The 25,090-nt window shown below is 34.0% G+C and overlaps 1 protein-coding gene across 1 annotated transcript in view; it reads left to right on the top strand.

Moving 5' to 3' along the window:
- The window catches only part of RTTN (rotatin), an 84,170-nt gene that overhangs the window by 11,987 nt on the left and 47,093 nt on the right, over positions 1-25,090 (top strand). The window contains exons 10-25 of the mRNA XM_074146399.1: positions 2,905-3,020; positions 6,024-6,194; positions 7,540-7,752; positions 9,148-9,260; positions 10,436-10,562; positions 11,379-11,504; positions 13,545-13,661; positions 14,878-15,017; positions 15,257-15,428; positions 16,463-16,562; positions 17,639-17,727; positions 19,422-19,539; positions 19,821-19,944; positions 20,732-20,770; positions 21,086-21,274; positions 22,297-22,536. Coding sequence (XP_074002500.1) covers positions 2,905-3,020; positions 6,024-6,194; positions 7,540-7,752; positions 9,148-9,260; positions 10,436-10,562; positions 11,379-11,504; positions 13,545-13,661; positions 14,878-15,017; positions 15,257-15,428; positions 16,463-16,562; positions 17,639-17,727; positions 19,422-19,539; positions 19,821-19,944; positions 20,732-20,770; positions 21,086-21,274; positions 22,297-22,536 — 2,194 coding nt within the window. The remainder of the gene's footprint in view (positions 1-2,904; positions 3,021-6,023; positions 6,195-7,539; positions 7,753-9,147; positions 9,261-10,435; positions 10,563-11,378; positions 11,505-13,544; positions 13,662-14,877; positions 15,018-15,256; positions 15,429-16,462; positions 16,563-17,638; positions 17,728-19,421; positions 19,540-19,820; positions 19,945-20,731; positions 20,771-21,085; positions 21,275-22,296; positions 22,537-25,090) is intronic.

Here is a 25,090-nt window from a genome sequence, read left to right as displayed (position 1 = left end):
GTAGAGGCTTTAACTTACAAAAATTGTATGAAATATGTATGAAACTTTCATTTACTATTGCTTTCATGATTATTTATAACTTTTTATGACTTTCTGTTCTGTCACAAAATACTAATTTACTTATGTATTTCAAAGTAACATCAGCATTAATCTGTGTGCACAGGAAAATTATTCAATCCTCGTTTTTTTGGTAATAAACTAAAATGAATAAAAGTTTTGTTTTCCCCTTTCAGAATAGTGATATTTAAATATTAATTCTTCATCAACACATTCATGACTTCTGGCATCTTCTCTTTTATTTATAATGTAAAACTGCAGAAAATGTATTTTCTCTCTTTTCCATTTCTGGTACACGTCACTTCAAATCTTCAGAAATAAAATATGGTGAATTTTTCCATCTTTCAGGATTCTTTCTTTGCATCTTGTCATAGAACTAAAATTGTTTTCAAATTAAGTTGATCTGTCTTTGTTTTTCTTGCCCTCAGTTTTTTTTACACTTTTTAAACTCTATTAGATCATATTTCTTTTTCCACTCTGCTTTAATGAGACATAGATTGTAAGCAAACTAATATTTTTATCCTGTTCCCATTGATCTGAAATCCTGTGATCTGAAGGCACACTGTAATACTGTGAGACAGTGACAGACAGTAACACAAAGTTTCTCATGTGCTTATGTTTTCTGAATTATTTGCTTCAGTAAAATCAACAGGCCCTTTTACTAACATTGTTATCAGTTTATACTATAGTGCAGATTTTCTTTTTCTTCTTACTGTTTATACTACTGGGTAAAGAAAAAAGTAAGCTTACTGTAAAATTTGATTGCTTGTATTTTACAAAGTAACATATATTTCAGTTAAGCTTAAATTCTGTTCCTTGTGGAGATGTTCATTGGAATTTTTCTTCCTTTGTGCCAGCCCGTCTTGTGAGTGAAGTCATTTCAGAAATCAATAGCATTGCGGGTTGTGTGTTCTTCGGTTTTGTTTTTTTTTTTTGTTTCTTTCTTTTTTTTTTTTTTTTTTTGGTGATCAGTTTTAAGCTACTATACTGGTCTGAAGTTCAGTGTTATTACTGCATGTCTTAAAGACAATTATTTAAATCTGAACAGCAAAAGATTTGTTTTACAGTCATTGATTATATCTGTCTTATTGTTCATTTAGTAGTAATGAATTCTTAGCCCATACTAATTGCCACACATGTTGGGAAATGAGTCTTTTTCCTGATATATTCATGTAAGAGTATGGTGGAATGAACTTTGAATCATAGAATAGTTTGGGTTGGAAGGGACCTTAAAGATCATCTAGTTCCAACCCCCCCTGCCATAAGCAGGGACACTTCCATGCCTGTAGATCACGACAGCTACAGCAAATTGCTGTTGCAGATGTTATGTTTAGTTATTAACTTAAAAATATTTCTGAAACTATAACTCAAATTAAAACCACCATTTTTTAATACTTGAATTATAATGGAAATTAAGCCACCTTTCAAATCTTTTAAACACAGAAATTTGATTAAGAATTTGCAAAATAATTGTGAAGAGAGAAAAAGTTTTCAGGCATATACTCTTCAAATTGACAACATGTTGCCTAAAATAAATGGAAAACAGCACTTCCATGAGATGGAAAAAAGCAAGATTTCAAAAAGACCCTCTGCCATTCTCTGCCATATGTTCACTCAGAGCTGCAAATTGTATGAGTGGTGGTCATTTTCACTGTATATATAGTCACACATACATACATCTATATGTTTTTCCTCAAGTATATCAACAAGGCTTCTACAGTGTATAAAATGTACAAAAGTGACAAAAATAGAAAAAGAGACAAAGAAATTAATGTTCAGTCATAACAAGCAGTAAAGCTTGCTTTTTTTCTTTAAACAGGTTTTAAAGGAAGAAAAATTTTTACGGTTGTTAAAAAATAGATTGGAGATTCATTAGTGTTGTGTGAAATCCATCCATGCTTTTAAATAGAAACATACCACCAACAAGTATCTAAGCTAACAGTTGCACTAAATCGAGTATTTGGGGAAAACTGTCAGTGTACAGTTCCCTAGGATGCTAGACAGTTTTTGGCATCCTCTGTTGCATGAGGTTGAAAATATTTGGTCTGGCTCCAGATACTCTGCCTTGTTCTTCACGAAACCTTTTAACCTTTGACTGCTTCTCTATTGCTTCGTTATTTGGGGTTATTAGGGGAAGGTTTATATTTGCAGTAAATGTAGGCTGTAAACATTTAAGCTTGGGCCAGGTTTCTTTGCGGCCCTGTGTTCAAGCGTAAAACTGTATGAAAATCACTAACGGACAAACCAGATTCGCCTTGGTATTAAGAGATACTGAGTTAGAAGGAGCAATGAAAATGAATAAATGTTAGCCTAAAAACAAGAGGAGAAAATTGTTATGGAGAAAAGTACAAGTGGATAAAGTGGATATTCACCTCCTTACTTTTCAAAAAGATGATCTCAAACAAAATAATCCAGGAAGCAAGCCACTCCTGCTACACCAAAAATGCAGATTAACAGGAACAGGTAACACATATGGAAGATCTGTAACCTAGCGGTCTGGGTGGTGGAAATAAGTCACTTTGTTTTGAACTTCAAAGAAGTCCAATGATTGGATTTACAGTTTTAATGAAGTTTATGTAATACTATAGGATTTAAGGAAATGCAGTCTTTTCAAGTTTTCAAGTTTTAATCTCTTCTATTGTGATTTTAGCTAGTTGTTGTCTTCAGTGATTCAGAGCTATTTGTGGTTGAGGTCAGTTAGCATTAGTTTAGTAGAAGTGTATAGGAAAATTAAAATATCAGAATTTCAGATATGGAATAATCCCTTGTTCAAAACAATATTTTCTGAATATCATAATATAATATTTTTGTCTGTATTTGAATTTATCCTCTCATTTATATTCCTAGGGAGTAGGAGAGTGACGATGGAAGTTCTTGAATTGCTTGTTGAAGACATGTTCCTTATTGGTGATGCTATTTCTGAAAATGTTTGGGAAGATGATAGCCTTTTTGCATTGGAATTGGTAAGGTTCTTTAGGCTTTGATCAACCATATTTAACAGTTGGCTTTTATAATCAGTTTCTGCAGTCATTCATATACGTATCTAATCTTCTGCTGAGCTACCCTTTTGAAAATCTTAAATAGTTTCTTATCACTGGCACATACTTTTTATTTTAAACGTAAGTTCTTTTACCAGGTGATACTTAAGTTTCACCTCAAGAAAATAAGTACTGAATTTTGTCTTGTAGTGAAAGGCTGTTAAGCAGCCGTTGAGAGAAGCATGTGTAGGGAAGGGGATCTAAGGGAAAAAATGCAGACTACAAATGTTGGAGACTAATTTGATGTAAATGACAACTTTCACTTTAACTTAATAACTATAAACTATCTGTTTAAAATTAGGGAGATAATTGTTTAGATCTGAGACTGGAATGGTAAGATACATGGTATCCATTTCCTACGCAGAACCTATTGATCCCCGCACAGATTTCAGCTCTCCTTAACTCTGTTGCTTGGCTGGGAGAAAGCTTTTTGGCCCATGAGTGATTCAAAGCATTAAGGTGCTGTTGACTAAACAATTTAAATTGCTGGAAATACATACCTGAGCACAGTTGAGAGTTGTTATATACATGAAATATCAAATTAGTGAATTTCTTTTGAGACAACTGAAAGCTTCAACATAAGCCAGCATGGCTTATGTGCGTAACAGACATACCAAAGTTGCAGACTGAAACTTGTATAAAAACTTGTGTTAAACGTAGTCTTAAATGCATATGACTTAAGTTAGAATTCTTCAAAATACCACTGAATATGAAACAATGGTATTGCAATAATTATTAATTAAAATATTACTCTAGGCTTCCCTATTCTCTATGTTATAAATGATAATATTTGTATAATTTTTGGACCTAGCAGTGAGTGAGAGCTTTTCTTTGCTGAATTTAGTGTACTGATCTGTCAAAAACTATTATAATTGATCAACATCAAATCAGTACTGAAGATTCCTTGCAGAATATTTAATCTAAGAAGCTTAATATAATCTTTTGTCTAGTTGTTGTGTGACCCGAATCAGTATATTTCATTGCATATAAATCAGTCAAACTATAGTAGAAACTGTGGGCATTATCACACATACATCATCCTGATTGTTGTTAGTAGGATAATGTTTGTTTCCAGGCTGCTAACGAGCAAAACTCTGCAAATAAGCTGGGTAATTGTATGCAATTATATTGATTAAAAAAAAAAAAAAAGAAGAAAGAAAAAAAAAAAAAAGCTTTGCTGATATAACTTAAATCTCAAAGTTCTAACAATGGAATAATTAGTAAAATACTTTTCAGATGTGAAATTCACCTCCCATCGAAAGTTATCATTCTACATCAATTTGTGATGCACAGCTGGACTGTGCAGTGCAATTCGGTAAAGCTAATTTTGATAAAGCAATTGTAAGGCAGGAGATAAAAAAAAACATTCTTCATCTTTCTTAATGTTTGAATAAATAAAAATAACTGAATGGACAATTTTCAGAAATAACTGTTAAACTTACCTTTATATTATTTAGTGCTGCATCAAATAAAATTTCTTTTATCAGCAGTAGACTGTTTTTAGAGTTGTTAGGGTTCAGTGCTTAGAAAACATGCCTCCTCTTTGTGTTTTGTATTAGCTCCAAGGGAAAGGGGTCATGTGTCTCCTTTCTAGGAAACTTGAAAGCATTTCTTGCATAACTTTATGGCTTTACATTTCTTTGTTTATCCAATTTTAAAACTTTCCATTGGAATATATTTGTGAAAAATAAGTATTTTGGAAATCCCATTCAAAAATACTTGTTTGTAACTATGTATTTTTTTAACCATGAGTTTATGCTTCCTTCCTCCCAAGTAAAGTTTTTACTGTTTTCCATTTTTTTCACGTGTACTTAAGCGCAGTTTGATTCTGCCATGTCAAAAAGGTACTACAGATTGCTGTAACCCCTCAGCTTTTTTGGATCAGATGACTGTGAGACAGTCATCCCTGCCTAAGGGAGGAATAAACTTTTTGAATCCACTGCTGATTTGAGACTCCGTGGTCTTGAAGTAGAGGCTCTTCCTGCTTCTGCAAACTGTAGTAGGGCAGAAAGAAACTCACTTTTTTGAACTCCGGAAGAGGAAAATGAATCCTTTTCATTTTACTGTGTAATAACGTGTGTTGATAATTACTTTAAAAGACTGATTTGATTTAGTCAATTTCTTCTTGTTTTCTTCAACTCTGTTGATTCAGATAAATAGTGCTTAATTGCTTAACACGGATTATCAACTTCTGGAATTAATAAGCTAAATCTCACATGTGCTATTGCCTTCTTAATCATTATTTGGCATTCCAAAACTGGCAACTGAAATTAATTCTACCTTTATTCTAGTGTCCTTAAGTACAAACCTGTCTCTTTCCTGTGGCCAAAATTCTAGAAACTAATTTTGTTTCCTCCAGTGCCAATGGGATGGATTTATTCAAACGATAGTGATTCTCAAGTAGGAGTTTACATAATCTGAGAAATGTGCTGCTGTTTCCGTTGAGAATGAATAGGCATAAAAAACATTCGATGTTCTCAAAGTTTGGATCGGTTTTTTTATTGATTTTTTTTTTTTCTTTTTTGTGAAGTTTTAAGGTAAAGCTTTATTAGCAGGTTCAAACCAGCTCTTAATATTTCCATATTAAAAGTGAACTTCAAAATAGTTAAAATTCCAGAAGTTCAAAAGGAATTGAGAGGGGAAAAAACAGAAAAAAAAAAGGGGGGGGGGGGAGGGGGGAGAGTAACCAGTAAATGGGTAATTACTGACCAAAGTATTCACAACTGCAAGTGAAAGTAGAGTAAGATCTAGAACTAATGCACAGTTCTGTTCAGATGACAAAAAATGCTGTGTATTTTGTACCATTTCTGCATTTTTATTTTGTATAATTGGCATAATTAATGATGCTAAGGGTGCTGTATAACCACTGTAAAGATACAGTAATGTCTCAATTATTTCTAATAATTGTATTTCTGATTTTGTTTTCAGAAAGACAAATTGCTTCTGGTCTTGGGTTTGCTTGGAGAAACTATATTATATCACAAAACCAATACAAGTGCAGAGCAGCCCGAGATGATGTTGGTGCATCACAGAATGGCATTTATTAGTATTTCACTCTTCACTGTTAGATTGCTACAAATACTTCTCCCTGTAGAAAAGGTATGACATCACTACTTTAAAGTGATTGTCTTTTGATTTTACATTTTAAAGGGCAAAAAACGATATTTTCCTCAGTGATTTAATACTGGGAGAATAGCCACTGGACAGAGAAATTAATCTGATTTACATTGGCTGATGTATGATCACAGAAGGCAACTTTGTCTCTTCTTCAGTTATTGGTGCATTCTACAGACTCTTCTGCAGATTTCAAGTCTTCAAAAAATATTTTCAATACTGTTTTTTAATGAGTTTTTGGAATTCAATGTTCTTTTTCCTCCTATAGTGTTTTTTCTGGTATGATGCATACTTTGCAAAGCTGTGCTGCCCCCTACTCGTATATAATATGCATGCAAGTGAGACTAGAACTACATAATGTCTAAATCATCACTCTTAATCCGATGGAACATAGTAAGCAATTATGCTTCGTACATCGTAGTGATTTTAATTGTTCTTTGCTTCAAATGCTATTTAAAAGTTCTGTTGTAGCTCTTCAGTGGTTTTTTTTTTTTTTCCAGTTTATTTCAGATGGGGGGGATCTTTTGTGGGATGGAAAGTGTTAAAAGATGTTTAAACCTGTATTGGTTTGCATGTTTTTAGGATCAGTTTTTATTACAGTGTAGTTTTTCTTTTTTAGATGTTCTTCAATCTGAGTAGCAGATTCATTTTCTGTTACAGGCTTTGTGTCACGAATATTAAGTCTTTTACTATCAATATAAGTAGTTTCTTGTACCTGCAAACAAGTGTAGACATACTAATCTAATGACTTTTTATAATTTTTGTCTTTATGTTCTTATCTACATAATACAAGATTCCAATTCTGTCTATGACAGGAGTTGGAAAAAAAGTTACAGTATTTGAGGTCAAAATTTTAATTGAAGGAATACTGAACACTTGCAGTAAAAAACCAACCAAACAAAGAAACAATAAAATCCAAACAAAACAAAACAACAAAACCAGAAATCCTAGTTCTTAGTATATGATATTACTGTGTGGAATTGTAAACAGCTTTTTATTAAATACAGAAATAATCGTGGTCCATGTATTCTCTGCCATCTAGTGGTTAGACAGTAAATTGATCCTGGCCAGGGGCGTGCATGGTTGTTAATGCTGCGTCTGGATCATATACAACTTTCCTGACTGGTTGCACGTCTGACATCTAATGAACTCTCACTTTGTAATTTAAAAAAAAATAATTCTTCATACAGAACTCACTTGATATGTATTTCTTTCTCTAATTTTTAAGTAGCAGCAATAGTGATTTCACTTGTTGAATGACTACAAGTGCTGTTGTTGGTTTTATTGTTTTTTCAGGCTGCTATTCTGACAGTTGTTTTCTTTTTCAAAGGCGAGTAAAGTTGTACAAAAGAGTTTGCTGAACGCTTTATTTCTTCTCTCTCTGGACTTGTCCTTCTCCTTGGAACACCCAAGCATTCATGAATCTATTGCAGCCTATCTGGAGCAGATGAGCACTGAGAACTACAGTATTTATAAACAAGCCTCAGAAGCTGCATATTCCATCGAATGCACTTGTAGCTTTATGACTGAAGTTCATAAGAAGGTGTGAAATTTTATTATATAAAATATTTCCAGCAGGCAAATTTCTTTCCTCCACTTCCTTTTCTCTGTGGTAAAAACAGTAGTCTAGCATAGCTGAAGAAAATCCATGAGTATTCCGTACCATGCGAGATGTAGTTAATTTATATTTGTTTTTGCTAATACTGCTCATGATATTTGTAAAAAAAAAACAACAAAACAACAAAAACAAAAACAAAAAAAAACCCCAACAAAACAAAACAAAAAACCCAAACCCCAACCAACCAACAACAACAACAAAAAAACCCAAAAACCAAACAAACCGCAACTTATCCTAAGTAAAAACAAAGAAATAAACACGTGGTGATTGGGAGTGGACACAAGACCTTTTATGGGCAAAGAAGTAAGAAAGAAGTAAATACTCTATTTAAATATATGGTGTGTGTATAGTATATGTGTGTTTGTGTATGTATGTTGCCCAGTATTTAAATAGTTCAGAAAATTTTATTTCCCAACTACTTGGCAATTGTAGCTCTTATAAACAACTACTTCTAGACTGTGTGAGATTTGTCTGTTTCACTTTGTTATGAATATGACTAATATGCTTTGCTTTATTAGTTAAGAGATTCTAGCACAGTATGGAAATACTCTTTTTCCATTATCCAAATGGACAAATAATTGTGCAAAATACTTGTTCCATTGATACTAAAATAAATTAATAAAATACAGAAATATAAATGTAGTGCTATCTTAAATCTGAGCTAACCTATCCTTTATATAAGCAGGTTCTGAATTTAATAGAAGCAATACTTTGTTCATAAAATACTGTTTACAGTGAAGTTAAATTGTGAATTACAGTGAAGTTGCATCAAATTTAAATGGGTCATGTTTAATGTATTTGGTAACCAAAAGTATGAAGACATATGTCCTTAAATTTAAAAAACCAAAACTTGGTCTTTAATATTAATAGAGAATTGTTAAAAGTTTAATAGTTAAATCTTTCATTATGTTCTTCTCACATAAAATGCATATTTATTTAAAAAATAATAATCTAATTAAAAGCATAAAGTATTCAAGGATGTGAGTCTATTCTTGGGCATTTTAGACAGTGTTTTGAATAGAGTTATGGTAATTCATGCTGTGAAATGTTAGACATACATTATTCCCATTGAGTCTAATTGAAGTTTATTTGGATTCAGCAGCTGAAGGTTTTTCAGCTCCTAGGAGTAGGTTCTAAAATTTGTTTGCAATCTATTGAATTTGGTAACCAGGTTACTTATAAACTCTTTGAGAGGTTGAACCAAACCCTAGTTAGTAGATGTATTAAATGATGATAAATTCAGAAAGATTATGCAATAATATTGTATACTTTTTATATTACTAATTCTGATAGTTTCTTTCTCCTCATTTTACTTCTCAGGGCGACAAAAATCTTTCCGAATTAGTAGAATTGGCAGATCAGGCCTTGAGTAGTCTACCCTACCATCAACACTTTCCCTTGCTTCAGGAATGCATTCATTTATGCTCAAATATGTGAGTACATTACTATTTAAAACTCTTCCTTGAGAAAATACAGTTCTTTTTATGGATAAACTTTCTCAAGTAGAAGATCAACTTGTTTATTCCTTGTATTTGAAAAATTGTTTTCTTTTAGCCATTGAAAGGTCTCTTCTAAATAAATTGTGTCATTCTCTAGCGGATTTCTTGAAAAGTGAATTTCAGATGCTAAAAACCTAAAGTTTTATTCTTTTCTATGTATAATTTTTTAATATTTTGTATATAAAGTTACTACTTGATTTACAAAGAAGCAGTCTTAAAAAACTTTGACCTGTCTTTCAAACTTTTTAAAAATTTCTGTGTTCGAAGTGTATTTGTGTAACTTACTTCTATTTTACTTTCAGAAATCCTAAAGGATTTATTTTAATTGTAGATGCTGTATATCACAATTTGGCATCTCATTTGCAGCATGTTGTTATTGCTTTTTAGATTTTCCACATCTCGAGTTAGAGAATTTAGGTTACCCCCTGGTGCCTGGCAAAGTTCTGTATTGAACACTTAAATAGAAATACAAAATCTTAATTTTGTACTGATTCAGAATTTTAGGGATTTTTTTCAAATGAAGCTACGTTTAAGAGCTCTCTAATATTGTTTCTAAGTTATGAAATGTCAAAACACTTTTCAGTGTTCTAATGCTTTTAGAATTAATTATTGTTTGATTACTGTTTCAGGTAACTGGAAATTCACTTCAATTTTTTAACTAACATAATTTCACTTTGTGATAGTGAGATGGACTTTTATCTCTAGAAGGAATATATTTTGAAAGCACAGAATTTTTTTTTATAATCATATACCATCATCTAAGGAGCCTATTAAAGCTCAACAGAATTTTATGTTTTCAGACAAACGTAAATGTTTGTCAAGCTTCTAATTTTGATGAGAGAATTTCAAAAAACTATGGTCCTTTATTACCTACATGTTTAAAAATAGTAAATAAATGTACAAATGTGAAGAATGATACTTCTATTTTATTTTGGCAAATATATTGTGATATCTGAACTTTTGTCTGTCCAGTCATTTTTCAGGATGTATGCCTTTTCAGGAAGTATTTTTTTGGAGATTATGCTGAAATTTAACAGGAAAATTTTTGAAGATATTTTTGGGTACTGTAAAGTAAATAATAGTTAAATTAACTATTTTTCATTTTTTAGTTGGAAGTCTGCTGAGGCTAACTCATTGCTCCAGGCTGAGGGTCAAAAGGTGCTTCTGCATCTATTGTCTCATCCTTTGCTGAATATAAAAACTGAAGCTTATCGCTGCTGTTTGGAAGTGGTTAAGGTTAGAATTAATGCGCTTGGTGTTGCACTAAATAATGCCTATTATAAGATTTCCTCATCAGAAGCATTTTTAATGCAAACACTGTTTACTGTGTTATATGCTGTGAAATCTCCAAGTCCTTTTATGTATTTGTTATTTTAAAATGTTAATTTGTTGTTGTTGGTTTTGGATTTGATGTAGTTTTATACAGATATTTTGTCACTGCCTTAGTTTTTTATAAAGATAACCCAAGGGATAAAGATCATGAACTTCCTAAAAGTATGACTGTACTCTATTTTAAGAATGGCAACATCATATTAATCAGGTCATTTTAGGTATTCAGTAGTATTGGCTCTCCAAATAGAAATCACTTTTCTATTTTGATATAATACTTTGTCGTAATTCTTATTTTCTATAATGGACGCCAGCTAAATTTAGTGTGCTTATAGTGCAATTCACTAATGTACAAAGATTCTGGAGCTGGTCTTTTGCAAAAAAAAAAAAATAAATCTTTTTGTGGGATTTTTACCTGTCTGTTTCAGGTTTGCTTATTTTAATGTAATACCAACCAACATATAAAGTTTGCCAAATTTATTTCACTATTAGTTAAAATAAAAACAAAATTATTTTGTGTTTCTTAGTGCTGTGTAGCAATAGGATTTTTCAATCGCTGATTTATAAAGATGGTCTTTTTTTCCTGGGCTTTCAGAACTGTAGTTTTCCAAACTGCATGGAGAAAGCCTTTCACTGGATGACAATTTCAGAGTCTATATAAGATGATGTAGTAGTGGAGACTATCTTGAATTTTAAAACTAACCAACTTCATTTTTACTGAAGGACTGTTTAGGTATTCATAGTATTGCAAAGCCTGTGTCTTCAATCTGCCACGGAGTACATTTTCTTCTTCATCCAAAAGTTTTATATGAAATCTGTGCGTTTGGCCTTCAGGAAGATAAGAATGAGGTACTGTGTTTAGTAGCTATAAGCTGATGTGCATGTAAAGTAGGTGTTGATATTCTCTATGGCGGTCTGAGGCTTACTTGAAGTTTTGACTCCATACAGTTTCTTGTATATAGAAAAGCTATGCAAACAGTGAAGTTGTAGTAAACGGTAAGATTTTTTCAATGATGAGCCAAAATAATGTTCTATGCATCCGATGCTATTAAATGTAATAAAGAACAATGAAAAATAAAATATGTTTTTTTTAATCTTTTCCTGTAATATATTCAGCCCTTATGAAATGTGCATGTGATGAAATAGTACGTATGATGGAAAACATGAAGTGTCAAGTCTTTGTAAAGGTGGGATGACCGCTGAAATGTGTGTATTGGTTGAGGGAGCAACAAGACACTTCAAATCTGCAATATCTTTGCTATAAAAATGTATTTCATCACTACAAACACATCTTTGTTTAAATTTAGTTACCTGAGTATTACAGAAGTGATTTATAGTATAGGGTTCATTTATATGCATGAATGCTTAACAAATATCCACTATTTCCTCGCTTACATATAAAGCTAAGTAGGGAGTTCTGAGAGGGGGAAAAATTACTTGGGTAATTTGTAACTACTTTATAGCTAATCTATAAGTTCCCTATAGTCAGAGGGGAAAGAACATTGACTAACAATTTTTTTTAACTTTTTTTTTTCAGCTTGTCTCCTGAAGAGATTTTTTTTTTTTTAACACAGTACTGCGCACAATTCCATTTAGCAGCTGTTTTTTAGATGTTAGCATTTTAAAGGGAAAAGTAAAATATCTTTGACAATGTGCTATGTATTTGTACTTTGTACATAATTTATCTTGTCCAAGAAAAGCATTTATTTTCTTTGACTACTCCCTTGGATGCCTTATTAAAAAGACTGCCAGTTTTCTGTCTTGGTGATTGGTCAAGCATAACAAAGAGTCTTCAATTGATATTGAATTTCAAAAGATTGTTGAGAAAAGATAATTTTGTAAATGTGCATTCTCTGTTTTGTTCTCTTTACCTTATAATGCATTCTTATTATTCTTCTAGCAAAAGGTGTAATGAAGATCATATCCAAGAATATGTTTTCATTTCTTGGATGTATATCTGCTACTTAAGTTTTCATAAAGCATCAGTTTAATCTTCAGGCATGTGACAATTCCAAGGTTGGGCTTAAGATATGCCATGTCATTTTACAAATCCAGTCCCTTAAACATAAGCTGGAGTGATATTATTAAAGGCTGTTTTTGTTGCCTGGGGTGAGAGGATTTTTCTCTCTGGTGTAAAATGCAGGTTTTTAGCTGCTAAAGGTAGGTGTTTTTACACTATGTAAGGAAGAGTGAATTCTGAGAAGCTGTTTTGTTTCCCTCTGTTCCCATTGTAGTAATAAATTAGCAAGTAAATACTTCAATATTGCATATAGTATACGTTACGTACTATATACAGGATACATTAGTACAGTATAAGTGCTGTATCACATGCCTCTTTTTTTCCTTTTTGATGAAGAGCTTCAGATGAATTCATGTACAATTTCAAATATTTGGTAACCTTCCTAGTTTGACTGTTTGCCTCAAGAAAGTTAAATGATCATGTAACAGGCTTTAAATATCTTTTCTTCCTATATCTTCAGAAGCATATCATACAGGCTGAGAAATGACCCAGAAATGTAGAGTCAGGAAAGAAAAGAAACAGAATTTGTTTAACCTGCAGGATAGAGGGACCAATAGGTGTAGAAGTTGCAAGGTGTAGAAGTAATGATTTATTTTATTTCAGAAAAGACAAACTGGAGTTCTAAGGGAAAATGATTGGGTGCTATTTAGGAAGAACTATTTGTGTGTTTTCACTGAGAAACTTTTCTAACAACTTAATGTTTAGTGTGACTGACAATTTAAAAGTAGCATTCTGCAATGACAATATTTTGTTTGTAGGTCCTTTCTCTTTGAGATGTTTTTGTATAACATTTCCAATTACAGAATTGACAAACTGACCTAGACACATCAGTGGTTACATCCATTTCTTCTTTTTTGGTAATTGAGCAGGTGAACTCTACAGCCAAGGCCATTCTGATGCATCTATTGCAGGGACGATTAGTAATGGCAGTATTGACTTGGAACAAGTTTATTGAGGCCCTCTATCCTGTCATTCCTGTTTTACAGGTACTTCTAAGTGCTTTAATCTCAATTTAATACATGAAAACATGTAAACAGAAACACTGTCATGTTAAACAACAAACAGAATATTCACCTAAATAGCAGGCTGAAAACAGATTAATAGTAATATACCTACACACTTGTTTTGTCAGATGTCAAATGGAGAAAAGTTTTATAGAGGTCATAATGCCAGCCAAACTTACTACTTTAAATTTGTAGACAAATTTTAGCCTGGTATTACTAGAATGGGGAACTTTGAAATGTAGTGAAATCAGCAAGTATTGACTGAGACTGACTCCTTAAATGAGGACCCTGCTCCTCAGTATTACCATAAATTGAAAAAAAACTGCTAATGTAACTTAAGCCCTTACATAAACTGCATAAAATCAGGGCAGAAATGGGGAGAAACTGCAAATACAATGGACCATGAAATAGGAAGCTCAGACAGAAAAATATGCAGAGGAAATACACCAAGAACTTGAAAGTGGTGGGAGAAAGGTTACGTCAGAGCTTTCTCATGCAGTAATATCAGCTTTTCTGTGTTACCAACAAACATAACTTCCATTGATATTCAAGATTAAATAGGTAGGCGTTTAATATAAGCTATAGGCTGAACATGTGAGGAAAAAAGTAAGAGCAGGCGTAAGTTCTGTGAGTAGAATTTTTCTCTTTTTTATAGCCTGTAGTGGCTATGTACAGTAGATACCTGAATACACCGTACCTGAGGCCTGTATTTACCTGATGCATATAAAATGCCTTGTATTTTACTCTACTATTTAAATATTTGCAGTATCATTACCTGATGTAACTGATTCTGCTTTGTCTTGGTTAATGTGAAAATGCTTTGACTAAATATCTGTAAAAAGATAGGATTTAATGTCTTGAAGTCATTTCTTGTAGGGACTGAGTTTTATTTACTGAAATGGAAACTGACCTTACAGAGCAGCATCATGTTAACAGATTCAAGGGTAAAGCTTCAAAGTACTTCTGGGCCATATAAAAATATTTATTTTTATGTTTATACAGAATCATTTATTAATTTATAAAATTGTTTTTGCTGAGGAATATTAATCTGCAGAAATTGAATGTTTTCTTAAAAGTTATTGCTCCTTCCCCACCCTCCCTTGGCCCCTAAAAGGGGAATCACCTTGTCTAATTTGCTAAGTTAGTAAGCGGATTTTTTTAATTTTGGAAATTTTTGTTTGTTATTTGTTCATTTTAGGGTTATGCTGACACAGAAGATGCACTAGGTAACTGTATCCTAAATTTGAGTGAAACAATCTCTGACAAAGGAGAGGGTATTCTCCCTAGAATTACTAGAGTACGGGCCGCTCTGCGTCTTCTCTTCTCAAAAAAGCAGTTGTAAGTAGCGTCCTGTAGCTTTCCAGCACATTTTCTAATGTTGATGACAAAAATGTCTGCTCTAAAAAACCCAACTGATTATTATGCAGTGGGTTAATTTGAAAGGTAGGTTAAGCAATATTGAGTTGAGTAAGTGCTTCCCCATCTTAATTTTATAAACTAATTAATTTTTAACTATACAGATAAAATTTTCCAGTATGAGAACTTTATATATTTATTTTAAATTTTTACTCCATTAGGGTTCGTTCTATAGCACTTAAACATTTAACATTCCATCTTTTGAATGAAGAAGGGGCAAACCTGAAACGCCCAGATCTGCATGGTAGCGTGCTTTCCAACATTTTCAACTTATTTATTATAGAAAGATCTGTTGAGCTAAAATTGGATGATAAAAAGGAGTCGATATTTAAGGTGAGTAAACTGTCCAAATGTTGTGTCGTTGATTGGCTCTTCTACCTGCCCAGTCACTAAAGTTATCCATTTTTGAAGGTTGCAATATTTCATACAAATTCACTTGCTTCATAAAAAGAAATTTGTTGATATATTCCTTCCTTGTGAATTTAAAGAGTAATTTTTATGCTACCGTATGCAACAATAAGAAAAGAATTAAGAATTCCTTCTTTCTTCTTTTTTCTTTTTTTTTTTTTTTTTCCTCTCTGCAGGTAATTAAGAGCAAGACTTAACTTGAGTACAAAGAACGCAGGCCTGCTGTGTTTACAATTTCATTGTGCATGGGGAGAGTCTGATTTTTCTCACATAGAACCTTTTTTTCCCTCGCAAAATCAATTTTTATTGAAACAGGCACAAATAATTTTTAGTATGAAATATTCTAAAACAAATTATAAATTTATGTCGGTGTTTTCTTAACACTGCTGCTTTTGCAAAGTGAAAAACAAATAACGAGTGTTTGACCTACAGGAAAACTTGTATCTCTCTTGTTTTTCTTTTTTTACCATCTCTTCTCTATTCTTCTTCCTTCTTTACCCTTTAATGCTTTCAGATTAACAACAATATATTAAACAAATGCTAACATGCTTGCTCTCTGAAAAGAAATTATTCTGACCACTCATTGTACACTTGATTTATACTCTTCCCCTACATCCTTCAAAAAATTAGGACCTGAAATTTGTATGGATATGTAGGATTATTTGAATTTTTTTTTAATCCTATGGCCATTAAAAAGTCAATCCCTTTCACAGACATAGAAGTATCTTCTAACATTTCTGTGTAGTGTTGAGCTTTCTATAGTCCTGGATAAATTAAGCATTATTTGTTAGAAATCTGTTTCTCTTGTGCACTAGAAACTGTTGCCTTGTTGCATTCCACAGGTGGGAATTTAGATTTTTTTTTTTTTTTTACTTTCTACTTTCTGTTAGGAAATTTCGCTGGTTATCTTGTTTCATAATAGAGTACTGAATGCAAATCTAATATAGTTTTACTTTTAGGCAGAAACTGTTGAAAAGCTGTATGACATCTTTACTTCTGATGCTGTTGACCTAGTTTTACGAAAGTCTGCGGCTGAGCAGCTAGCTATCATTTTAGAAGGTAAAATTCTTCAAAAAATTTATGTTCATGTGCTGATCATTGTGTGAGCTTGCAGTTTTGCTAGGTTTTCTGTATGTTTCTACTAAGGACACTCTTTGTAATTTTGATCTGTGTTGTTGGACCAGAACTTTAACACTATTGTGGATAATCTGCCAATTTATATAAAAAAAAATAGTTATTTTTTGTTGTTGCCCTCAAGAATACGAAGTGGTTGTCTTATTCTAAAAAACAGCTCCCTTGGGTAATAGAGGAGTAAGCCGTGCAAGAGCTTTTTTTCTGCTTTTCCTCTTTAATGTTTGCCAATTTGTTGATCTGTCTCAGAACTAATGGTGCTTCAAATTTGTTGCTATTGCTAACTCAAATATTCGGTCTTGAGTGAGAGAGGTGATGGTCAATATCAAATATATATATATATATTTTTTTTTTTTTTTTTTGGTGGTGTTATGTTTTAATTCAGAAAGTTAATTCTTAGATTATACAGGCTAGCCAAAGGAATTTTATACTTAGCGAATAACTTCTATCATTCTGAATTTCTTCCTCCATTTTGAGTTAGCTTAAGTAGTAACAGCAGCTAAAATGGATTGAAATGTCGCTTGTGTGAATGAGGGTTCAGTAAACTCAAGCTAATCTTTCACGACTATACCCTCTTTCAATATCAAGAGGCAGACTCCCTGTGGCATTTCATCTAATATGTTTGCAGGGAAAATGTTCCTCCTTTTATTCTTTATGATCAGTCACTTACATCATAACTTTGCATCACAGGTGCAATCAATCCTTGTTTGACTGAAATTGAGTTGCACTGGGGATTGCTGTAATTGTGGAACATGAAGTTCTTATGGGAAGTTATTTAAGATATGTGTCTGTTCAAGATATGTCTACTGTTCAAGAGGTTACTATAGTCAGATAGCAAGGCTTGTGGAGGCTTGCCTTGGTAGTGCTAGAGCTGTTCTTGCCCTGCTGATTGGCAGTTTTGGAAACTTGTTCTTAACAGCAAGAGTTTGTGATCTTGCAGAAAGAAGCTTAATGTTAAATTGGTGCAGAACCAGTGATTCTTTCATATTTTTTTTTTCCTACAGATATCAAAATGCATGGCACTGTGAAAAAGTTGGGTGTGATAGAAAAGATTTTGTCTTACCTTAATGAATGTATACATGTGGATGGCAAGGTAAAACTATTGCTAAAAGTGCTTCTGCAAGCGTTGCACAGCATGACAGTAGTAGAATTTGCCTTTTTCTGCACTTATAACGCAGAACAATTCATTAATGCATTAATTCTGCACAGAATACAAATATTTAGTAACAATTTTAATTGCAATACGTGTTTTATTTATTGTATTTTTGATAATGCTAAGATTCTGTTAACAAAAGAAGACTGGTTTGCCTACCTATGAGAACAGTCAGCCAGAGAACTATGTTTAGTGTGGTTCAGAAATATAACAGAACTTCCTTGAAGCTTTCTCAGTAGAGACTAAAAAAAAATTTTAATGACCTTAAAAAAAAGTGTGTTACACTGTATTTCATAGTCTCTAAACATAATGAGATGTTATTGTAAATGGGAAGCTACACGTCAGATTGAGTTTCAGGTATAAATAATTTCATATACAGCTGTATATGAAATTCCACTTCTTCAAGTGTTAGCATTCAGAAATATGTTTGTGTTGGTAGAAGTTTTTGATCCCAAATGATCTACTCTGTGTAATAATGGTAAAATGTTTCCTCTGCAAAATAACTTAAGCAGTCTTACTCCTACCTCTTTAACACAACCAGTAGAGGTCCCATCCTTAGTGCTCTCGAGTTCTGGCAGTTCAAACTACTTCCCAAGAAAATGTACATTCACCATTTACCAGAATAGAAAAGCTATTCACCAGAGCTATTCACCAGAATAGAAAAAAATTGAAGTAGGAGCACTGCTCTCCTCTTGTTTGATATAGCTTAGTCTAAACACAAAGTAGTGCAAGTTTCATTAGGTCAAAGGAAGACCATGTAGGTTTGATTAAATAAGTCATTAGGACGTTATCCAGAGATAATATAGCCCAGATTCTGGTTCTCCCCTCAAATGATTTTTGATTTCATCCTAAAATCAATAGAAAACAAAAACAAACAAAAAAGAAACAAAAGACCTTACCTGTTTTTAGAAAAGTGACTACCAAGAAAAAGACAACAGATGTGGTAGGCAGAAAAAGCACCATTTAAATAAGGCTTTATATATAGCTGTGTAAAAGACTGTTTCCATACTAAATAAGCAGGGCTTTTGTTTATTCAATATTAAACTAAACTATATTTGGTGATGTAGTTTACAAAATAACATTTAAAGGCAGAACAAGCAAAGTAATGGTACTGTGAAAGACATACTGTCTTCTCATTCTTAGGAGCAGTGACTTTTGTCATATTTTTGGCCATTCACTGATACTGTAACTTTTAGCAAGCTGCTTTCCCTTCTTAGGTTTCTTGATCTGAAAGACTGGAACCCAGAAAATGAATGTGATACAATAAGTTATTTGCATTTAAAAAAAAATGAGTAAGCTTATATGGTTGTTTATATTTGGGGTTTTTTGGAAATCCTTCAGCTCACATATATGCTTCTTAAAAATACAAACATTATAATTGTGGTGTGACACCAGAGACCAATAAAATGATCATCAATTACTAATTAAATAACACCAGAATTGAATAAATATTTTCTAATGAACATGCAGTTTTTGTCTGGATGAAATGTGCTTGTCTAAGAAAGCTCTAGGTTCCTCTACCATAAATGATGGAATGTATTGCTTCATAGTATGACAGTTTGTATTAAGCATCTCATCATACATTATCCTAATTGTTATCTGTATTAAATATTTTTTTTCCTCTGTTCCTGAAGCTTATGGAATCCATAGTGTTACCATGTCTAACACTGTTACGCAAACTTGTATATGCTGATCCAGTTGTTCGTCTGTCCCTAGCACAGCAATTATCTTTACTGCTTTCGCTATTCAGAGGTAAAGATTCTATTTTGACCTTAATACATATGTGGAAAGAAAATGTGTGAAATACAGTTAGATGTTTAATCAAAAGACTTCTTAAGAACTTTGGATTGCTTCGTAGTCTCTAATATTCAAAAGGTATACCATTGTATGCTAGTGTTACCTGTGTTGTGGTATCTGTTGAAGATGTTGGCAAAATGACTGTGGAAATCAGTTGTTTTTAACCAGTGTCCTTCTATGTATTATTAATATCAATGTTTTCCTAACATATTTTTTTAAATCTTTATTGCATTTAGTTTCCCTGATATTCCAAAATGATCGTGCTGTTGTAACTGAAACTACAGTATTGCTTTGTCTTCTGTTGTTTGATGAAGTAGCAAGAACAGAAACGTGGTATGGAAAAAGTTATTTCATTCTCTAGTCAAAATTTTAAGGTTTTAATGAAAATACATTTTTATATATATCCAAAGAAACTATGCTTCAAACTTTTATATATCCAAAATTGCATATTTGTAGGCCAAACAAATTGCTTCAATATTTGGGTTGCATGCTGTATAGGTCTACATGGCATAATTTTGCAGTTTAAATACTTTGTACATCAGTGTTAATTTTAAGCTTACTTTAATTTTTCAAAACCCCTGATTGGTCTGTAATCCATCTTTTCTATAAATGGAAACTGCACAAATAAAATAACCTAGCCGCAGGCATGGTTTTTTAAACTTAATTAGAATTCTCCTATTTGGCTTTTTAGGAGTTGTCCTTAAAACAACAGACCTCAGTTTATGATATTTTATTATTTGAAATTTGCATATAATTAAAAAAAAATTTTTAGAATTCACACACATGAGCTATAATGAAAAGAATTATAATGTATGCATTTTCTTTAATAGAAAAAAGGAATCAAGTATTTGCTGTGGTATGTTAACTTTAATTTTTTTTTTTATGTGCAGCATGTCTGCAACAAGTATTCTGTATGTCTGTTCTAAGAACTATCTTAGTATTGCATAATAACGAAGAAATATTTATTAATAAAAATTTTTCATCAGTGAGTTACTGAAGGGCTAGCTAGAGGAAAAAATACAGCTATATCTGAATAATAAAGAAATAATAAGTGTAGCATTAGTAGGAAACGGAAGCTTAACATAGGGAATAATAGCTATAACTTAATCTCTTGCAGGGCTGATGGCATAACCATTAATGATAGCAGCCTACCTGCCTTTAGTTTGCCTGTTGCTGTTGTTAGAAGGTATGTGTGGGTGGTTTATTTTTGGTGGAGGGGTTTTTGGAGGGTGGTTGTTGTGTTTTGTTTTTTTACAGTTAACTTTGCTTCTTTACATTTACTGTCCTCCCTGAAGTACGGAGGTAGGAGAATTAAGGGAAACGTCTGGTGTTAAATTCAAAGTTGTCTGCATTTTTAAACATGGAGCTTTTTCTTCAAATCTTTGTTCTCTGAAAAAGAGTTTCAAAACTTTATTTGTAAATTTAAAAGCTTGCTATTATAGAGCACTTAATTTAAAAAACAAAACAAACCCCACTTTTCAATTTTTTTTTTTTTTTTAAGGTATCATCTCCCAGTCAGGATCACTGCTCATCATGTAGTTAGCCCTAATACTGTTGTGGTGCCATTGTCTTCTGAGTGCTTGACTATGAAACCTCTGTCAGATATGCTTAAAATGGCTTGGAATCTCTCATGGTACCATGGGATTGAAAATTTATTGCAACTGGTAAATTATGAGAAGGAAGCAGAAACGTGAGTCATTTTATCTTGATTTTAAATCCCAATGTATTTCAATTAAGTTAGCGGATTCCATCAAGTTTAAATAGGCTTTCAACTTCAAACAGCAGTTCAAGTTTTTTTTACTTGTTTGAGAATGCTATCTTTTTAAACGTAAAGGATCACATCCCAAGAGGCTGTAGATATGTTGTCACAGCTAATGTTTCACCTAAATTGCATTTATACAGGAAGTCAAGAGCTTGATACAACTTGTATTGATGGCCAAACTAATTTCAAACAATTTAAAATGGGCTCAGTGGCTCTTTTTCTTGTAGTCATTGTGGCTTTTTTTAGGGAGCTGTCTTTTTTTTTCCCTTTTATAGTTACAAGACTTTTTCTCTTCTCTTTCTTTCCTTGGGGATTTAAATTTCACAGAATTATTCTTTTTAATGGTAAATCTAAGAATTATGTAGATAATGAAAAAATGTCCTTTATGTCCTTTGGTTAGCTCCTCATTAAGCATCATTTCTCTGTCCATCTTCACAATTTTTCAGTTTTTGCTTGTGTCCTTTAAGGTGTCCTACAAGTTTTATTAGTAAACGGTGTGGTTCTGAGCCATTGGAAACTTTGCAGTTGTTGATTTGATAAATCATTTTCATTTGAAGTTCCCTCATGCAAAAACAAAGCAATCCCTTAAAAAGAAAATAGGAAAATATTATAGTCCAAATGGTCAACATTTACAATAGGGTGGAGGAAAAATTTATTACAAACAATAGCACCTTTCAAGTAACTTTTTGAGAGGTGCCATTTTTCCAAAGAACTTAAGCAGCCTGGGATTTAAATGGGGTGGCGTTGTTTGTTGTTTTTGTTGGTTTTTGGTTTTTTGGAGGAGGCAGGGGAGGGGGAAGGAGGACAAAAATTTACTTAAAAATTTATTTTTGTTAATTAATCCTATGTTTTGTCTTCTCATTTGAACCGGGAAATGAAGGAGTCAACGCTTGCTGAAATAGCTTGTAAAGATACTGGCTGTTAATCGTTTTTCTTGTATACCTTTTCAGATTTTTGGACTCACTAAAACTGTCCTCAGAAGACATTCTTATACTCAACATAACTCACACAAACTATGGACTGCAGGATTGCCTTAATTCAATCGTTCAGGCAGTATCCCACAGGGATGTTAGGACAGCTCTTACTAGGCTTAATTTTTATGTCCTGAATGACAGACTTGCATTGAGATGCAGTTCTGGGTCCTGTGGAACCACTTTGAAGTGCTTTGTTTGGCAAAAAGCGATAAACAGGTAAGCATACTGACTACACAAATCCATTAAAGATTATGATGCTTAAATTGTAAATTTCCTAGTTTTCATATTTTCAAATTTATGGAATTGATTGTACATGCACCTCTGATTCTGATGTATATAATTGTTCCCTCTGTCTGTTGGAGGGACAACACAGCAGGGCATAAGCAGTCCAGGAGGTTCCTGGAGAGCATCAGTGACAACTTCCTGGTACAGGTGACAGGAGCCAAAAAGGAGAGGTGCTCTACTGGGCCTCATGCTCACAAACAAGTGAGGGCGCCCTGGGGATGTGAAGGTCTAAGGCAGCTTTGGCTGTAGTGACCGTGAGGTGGTAGAGCTCAGGATCTTGAGAGGAGGGAGGAGGGCGAAAAATAAGATCACAGCACTGGATTTCAAGGAAAGCAAACTTTGACCTCTTCAAAGATCTCATTGTTAGTGTCCAATGGGATCAGGCCCTGAAGGGTAGAGCGGCCCAAGAAAGCTGGTTAGTATTCAATGATCTCTGCCTCCAATCTCAAGAGCGGTCTGTGCCATTGAGCAAGAAGTCAGGCAAAAATGCCAGGAGGCCTGCATGAATGAACAAGGAGCTCCCGGCAAAACTCTAAGATAAAATGGAAGTCTATAGAGGGTGGAAGTAGGGACAGGTAACTTGGGAATAATACAGAAATATTGCCTGACCATGCAGAGGCACAGTTAGGAAAGCTGAAAGCCCACCTGGAATTGAATCTGGTGAAGGGAGGTCAAAGGCAACAAGAAGGGCTTCTACAGGTACATAGATGACAGAAGGAAGGCTTAGGAAAAAATGAGCTTGCTGCTGAATGGGACAGATGTCCCAGGGACAAAGGATATGGAAAAGGCTGAGGTCCTGCATGCCTTCTTCACCTCAGTCTTTACTAGCAAGATAAGCTAGTCTTCAGGAATTCCAGGTCCCCGAGACCAGGGAAAACTCTGGAGCAAGGAAGACAGCAAGGATCAGTTTAGGGAATACATAGGCAAACTGGACATGCATAAATCCATGGGCCATGATGGGATGCACCCATAAGTATATCCTGGCTGATATAATTTTATATCAACTTTGATTAATCAAGATGATTGGGAGAGATGCCTGAGAATGGGCCAAATGTTGCGCCTATCTTCACAAAAGGCAGGAAGGAGGACCCAGGGAACTACAGGCCAGTCAGCTTCACCTCGATCCCTTGGAAGGGGATGGAGCAGCCAATCCTGGAAACCATTTTCATGCACATGAATGACAAGAAGGTCATCAGGAGCAGTCTGTATGGATTCACCAGGGGGATGTTGTGTTTGACCAGCCTACTGATATACATCTACAATGAAATGACTGGCTTGGTAGATGAGTAGAGCAGTGGATATTGTGTACTTTGACTTCCTGGAGGCTTTTTGACACCATCTCTCATAAGATCCTTGTAGACAAGCTGATGAGGCAAGCACTGTATGACTAGACAATGAAATGGATGGTAAACTGGCTGAATGGCTGGGTTTGGAGGGTGGTGATCAGTTGTATGAAGTCCAGTTGGAAGGCAGTAACTAGCAATATGCCCCAGGGATCAACACTGAGTCTAATCCTGTTCAACGTATTCATTAATAATTGGGATCGTGGGGCAGAATGGACCCTCAGCAATTTTGGTTCAGTTACAAAACTGGGAGGAGTGGCTGATACACCAGAAGGTTGTGCTGCCATCCAGAGGGACCCCAACAGGCTGAAGAAGTGGGCTGACAGAAAACTCATGAAGATCAACGAAGGGGAGTGCAAAGTCCTGCATCTGGGGAGGAACAACCCCAGGCACCAATATATGCTGGAGTTCACCAAACTGGAAAGCAGCTTTCCAGAAAATGACCTGGGGATCCTGATGGTCACCAAGCTGAACATGAACCAGCAATGTGCCTTTGCAGCAAAGAAGTCTAACACTGCATTAGGACAAGTCCTGCCAGCAGGATGAGGCAGGTGATCCTTACTGTCCGCTCTGTACCAGCGAGGCCACACCTGCAGTGCCGTGTCCAGTTCTGGACTCCCCACTACAAGAGGGACATGGACATATTGGAGAGAGAGTCCAGAAAAGCACCACTAAAATGATGAAAGACTGGAGCATCTCTCCTATGAGGAAAGGCTGAGAGAACTGGGACTAGTTGGAGAAAAGAAAGCTCAGAGAGGGGATCTTATCAATGTGTACAAATACCTGAAGAGACGGTATAAAGAAGATGGAGCCAGGCCCTTCCTATGGGTTCCCAGTGGCAGGAGCAGAGGCAATGGGCACAAACTGAAACACAGGATGTTCCCTCTGAACATCAGGAAACATTTCTTTATTGTGAAGGTGACCAAGCAGCAGCAGCAGGTTGCCTCAAGAGACTGATATTCAAAAGCCACCTGGACATTGTCCTGAGCAACTGGCTTGAGGCATCCCTGTGTGAGCAGGGAAGTTGGACCAGGTGACTTCCAGAGGTCCCTTCCAACCTCAATGACGATGCGATTCTCTAATTTACATATGCAAAACTGGCAACAAATAATAATCCTGTATTTAAAATAATGTTTACTTAA

Source organism: Numenius arquata, chromosome 4 (genome assembly GCF_964106895.1).
Source record: "Numenius arquata chromosome 4, bNumArq3.hap1.1, whole genome shotgun sequence".
Lineage (NCBI taxonomy): Eukaryota > Metazoa > Chordata > Aves > Charadriiformes > Scolopacidae > Numenius > Numenius arquata.
Note: the sequence above shows the minus strand (reverse complement) of the source record. Positions and strands in the feature narration are given on the sequence as shown.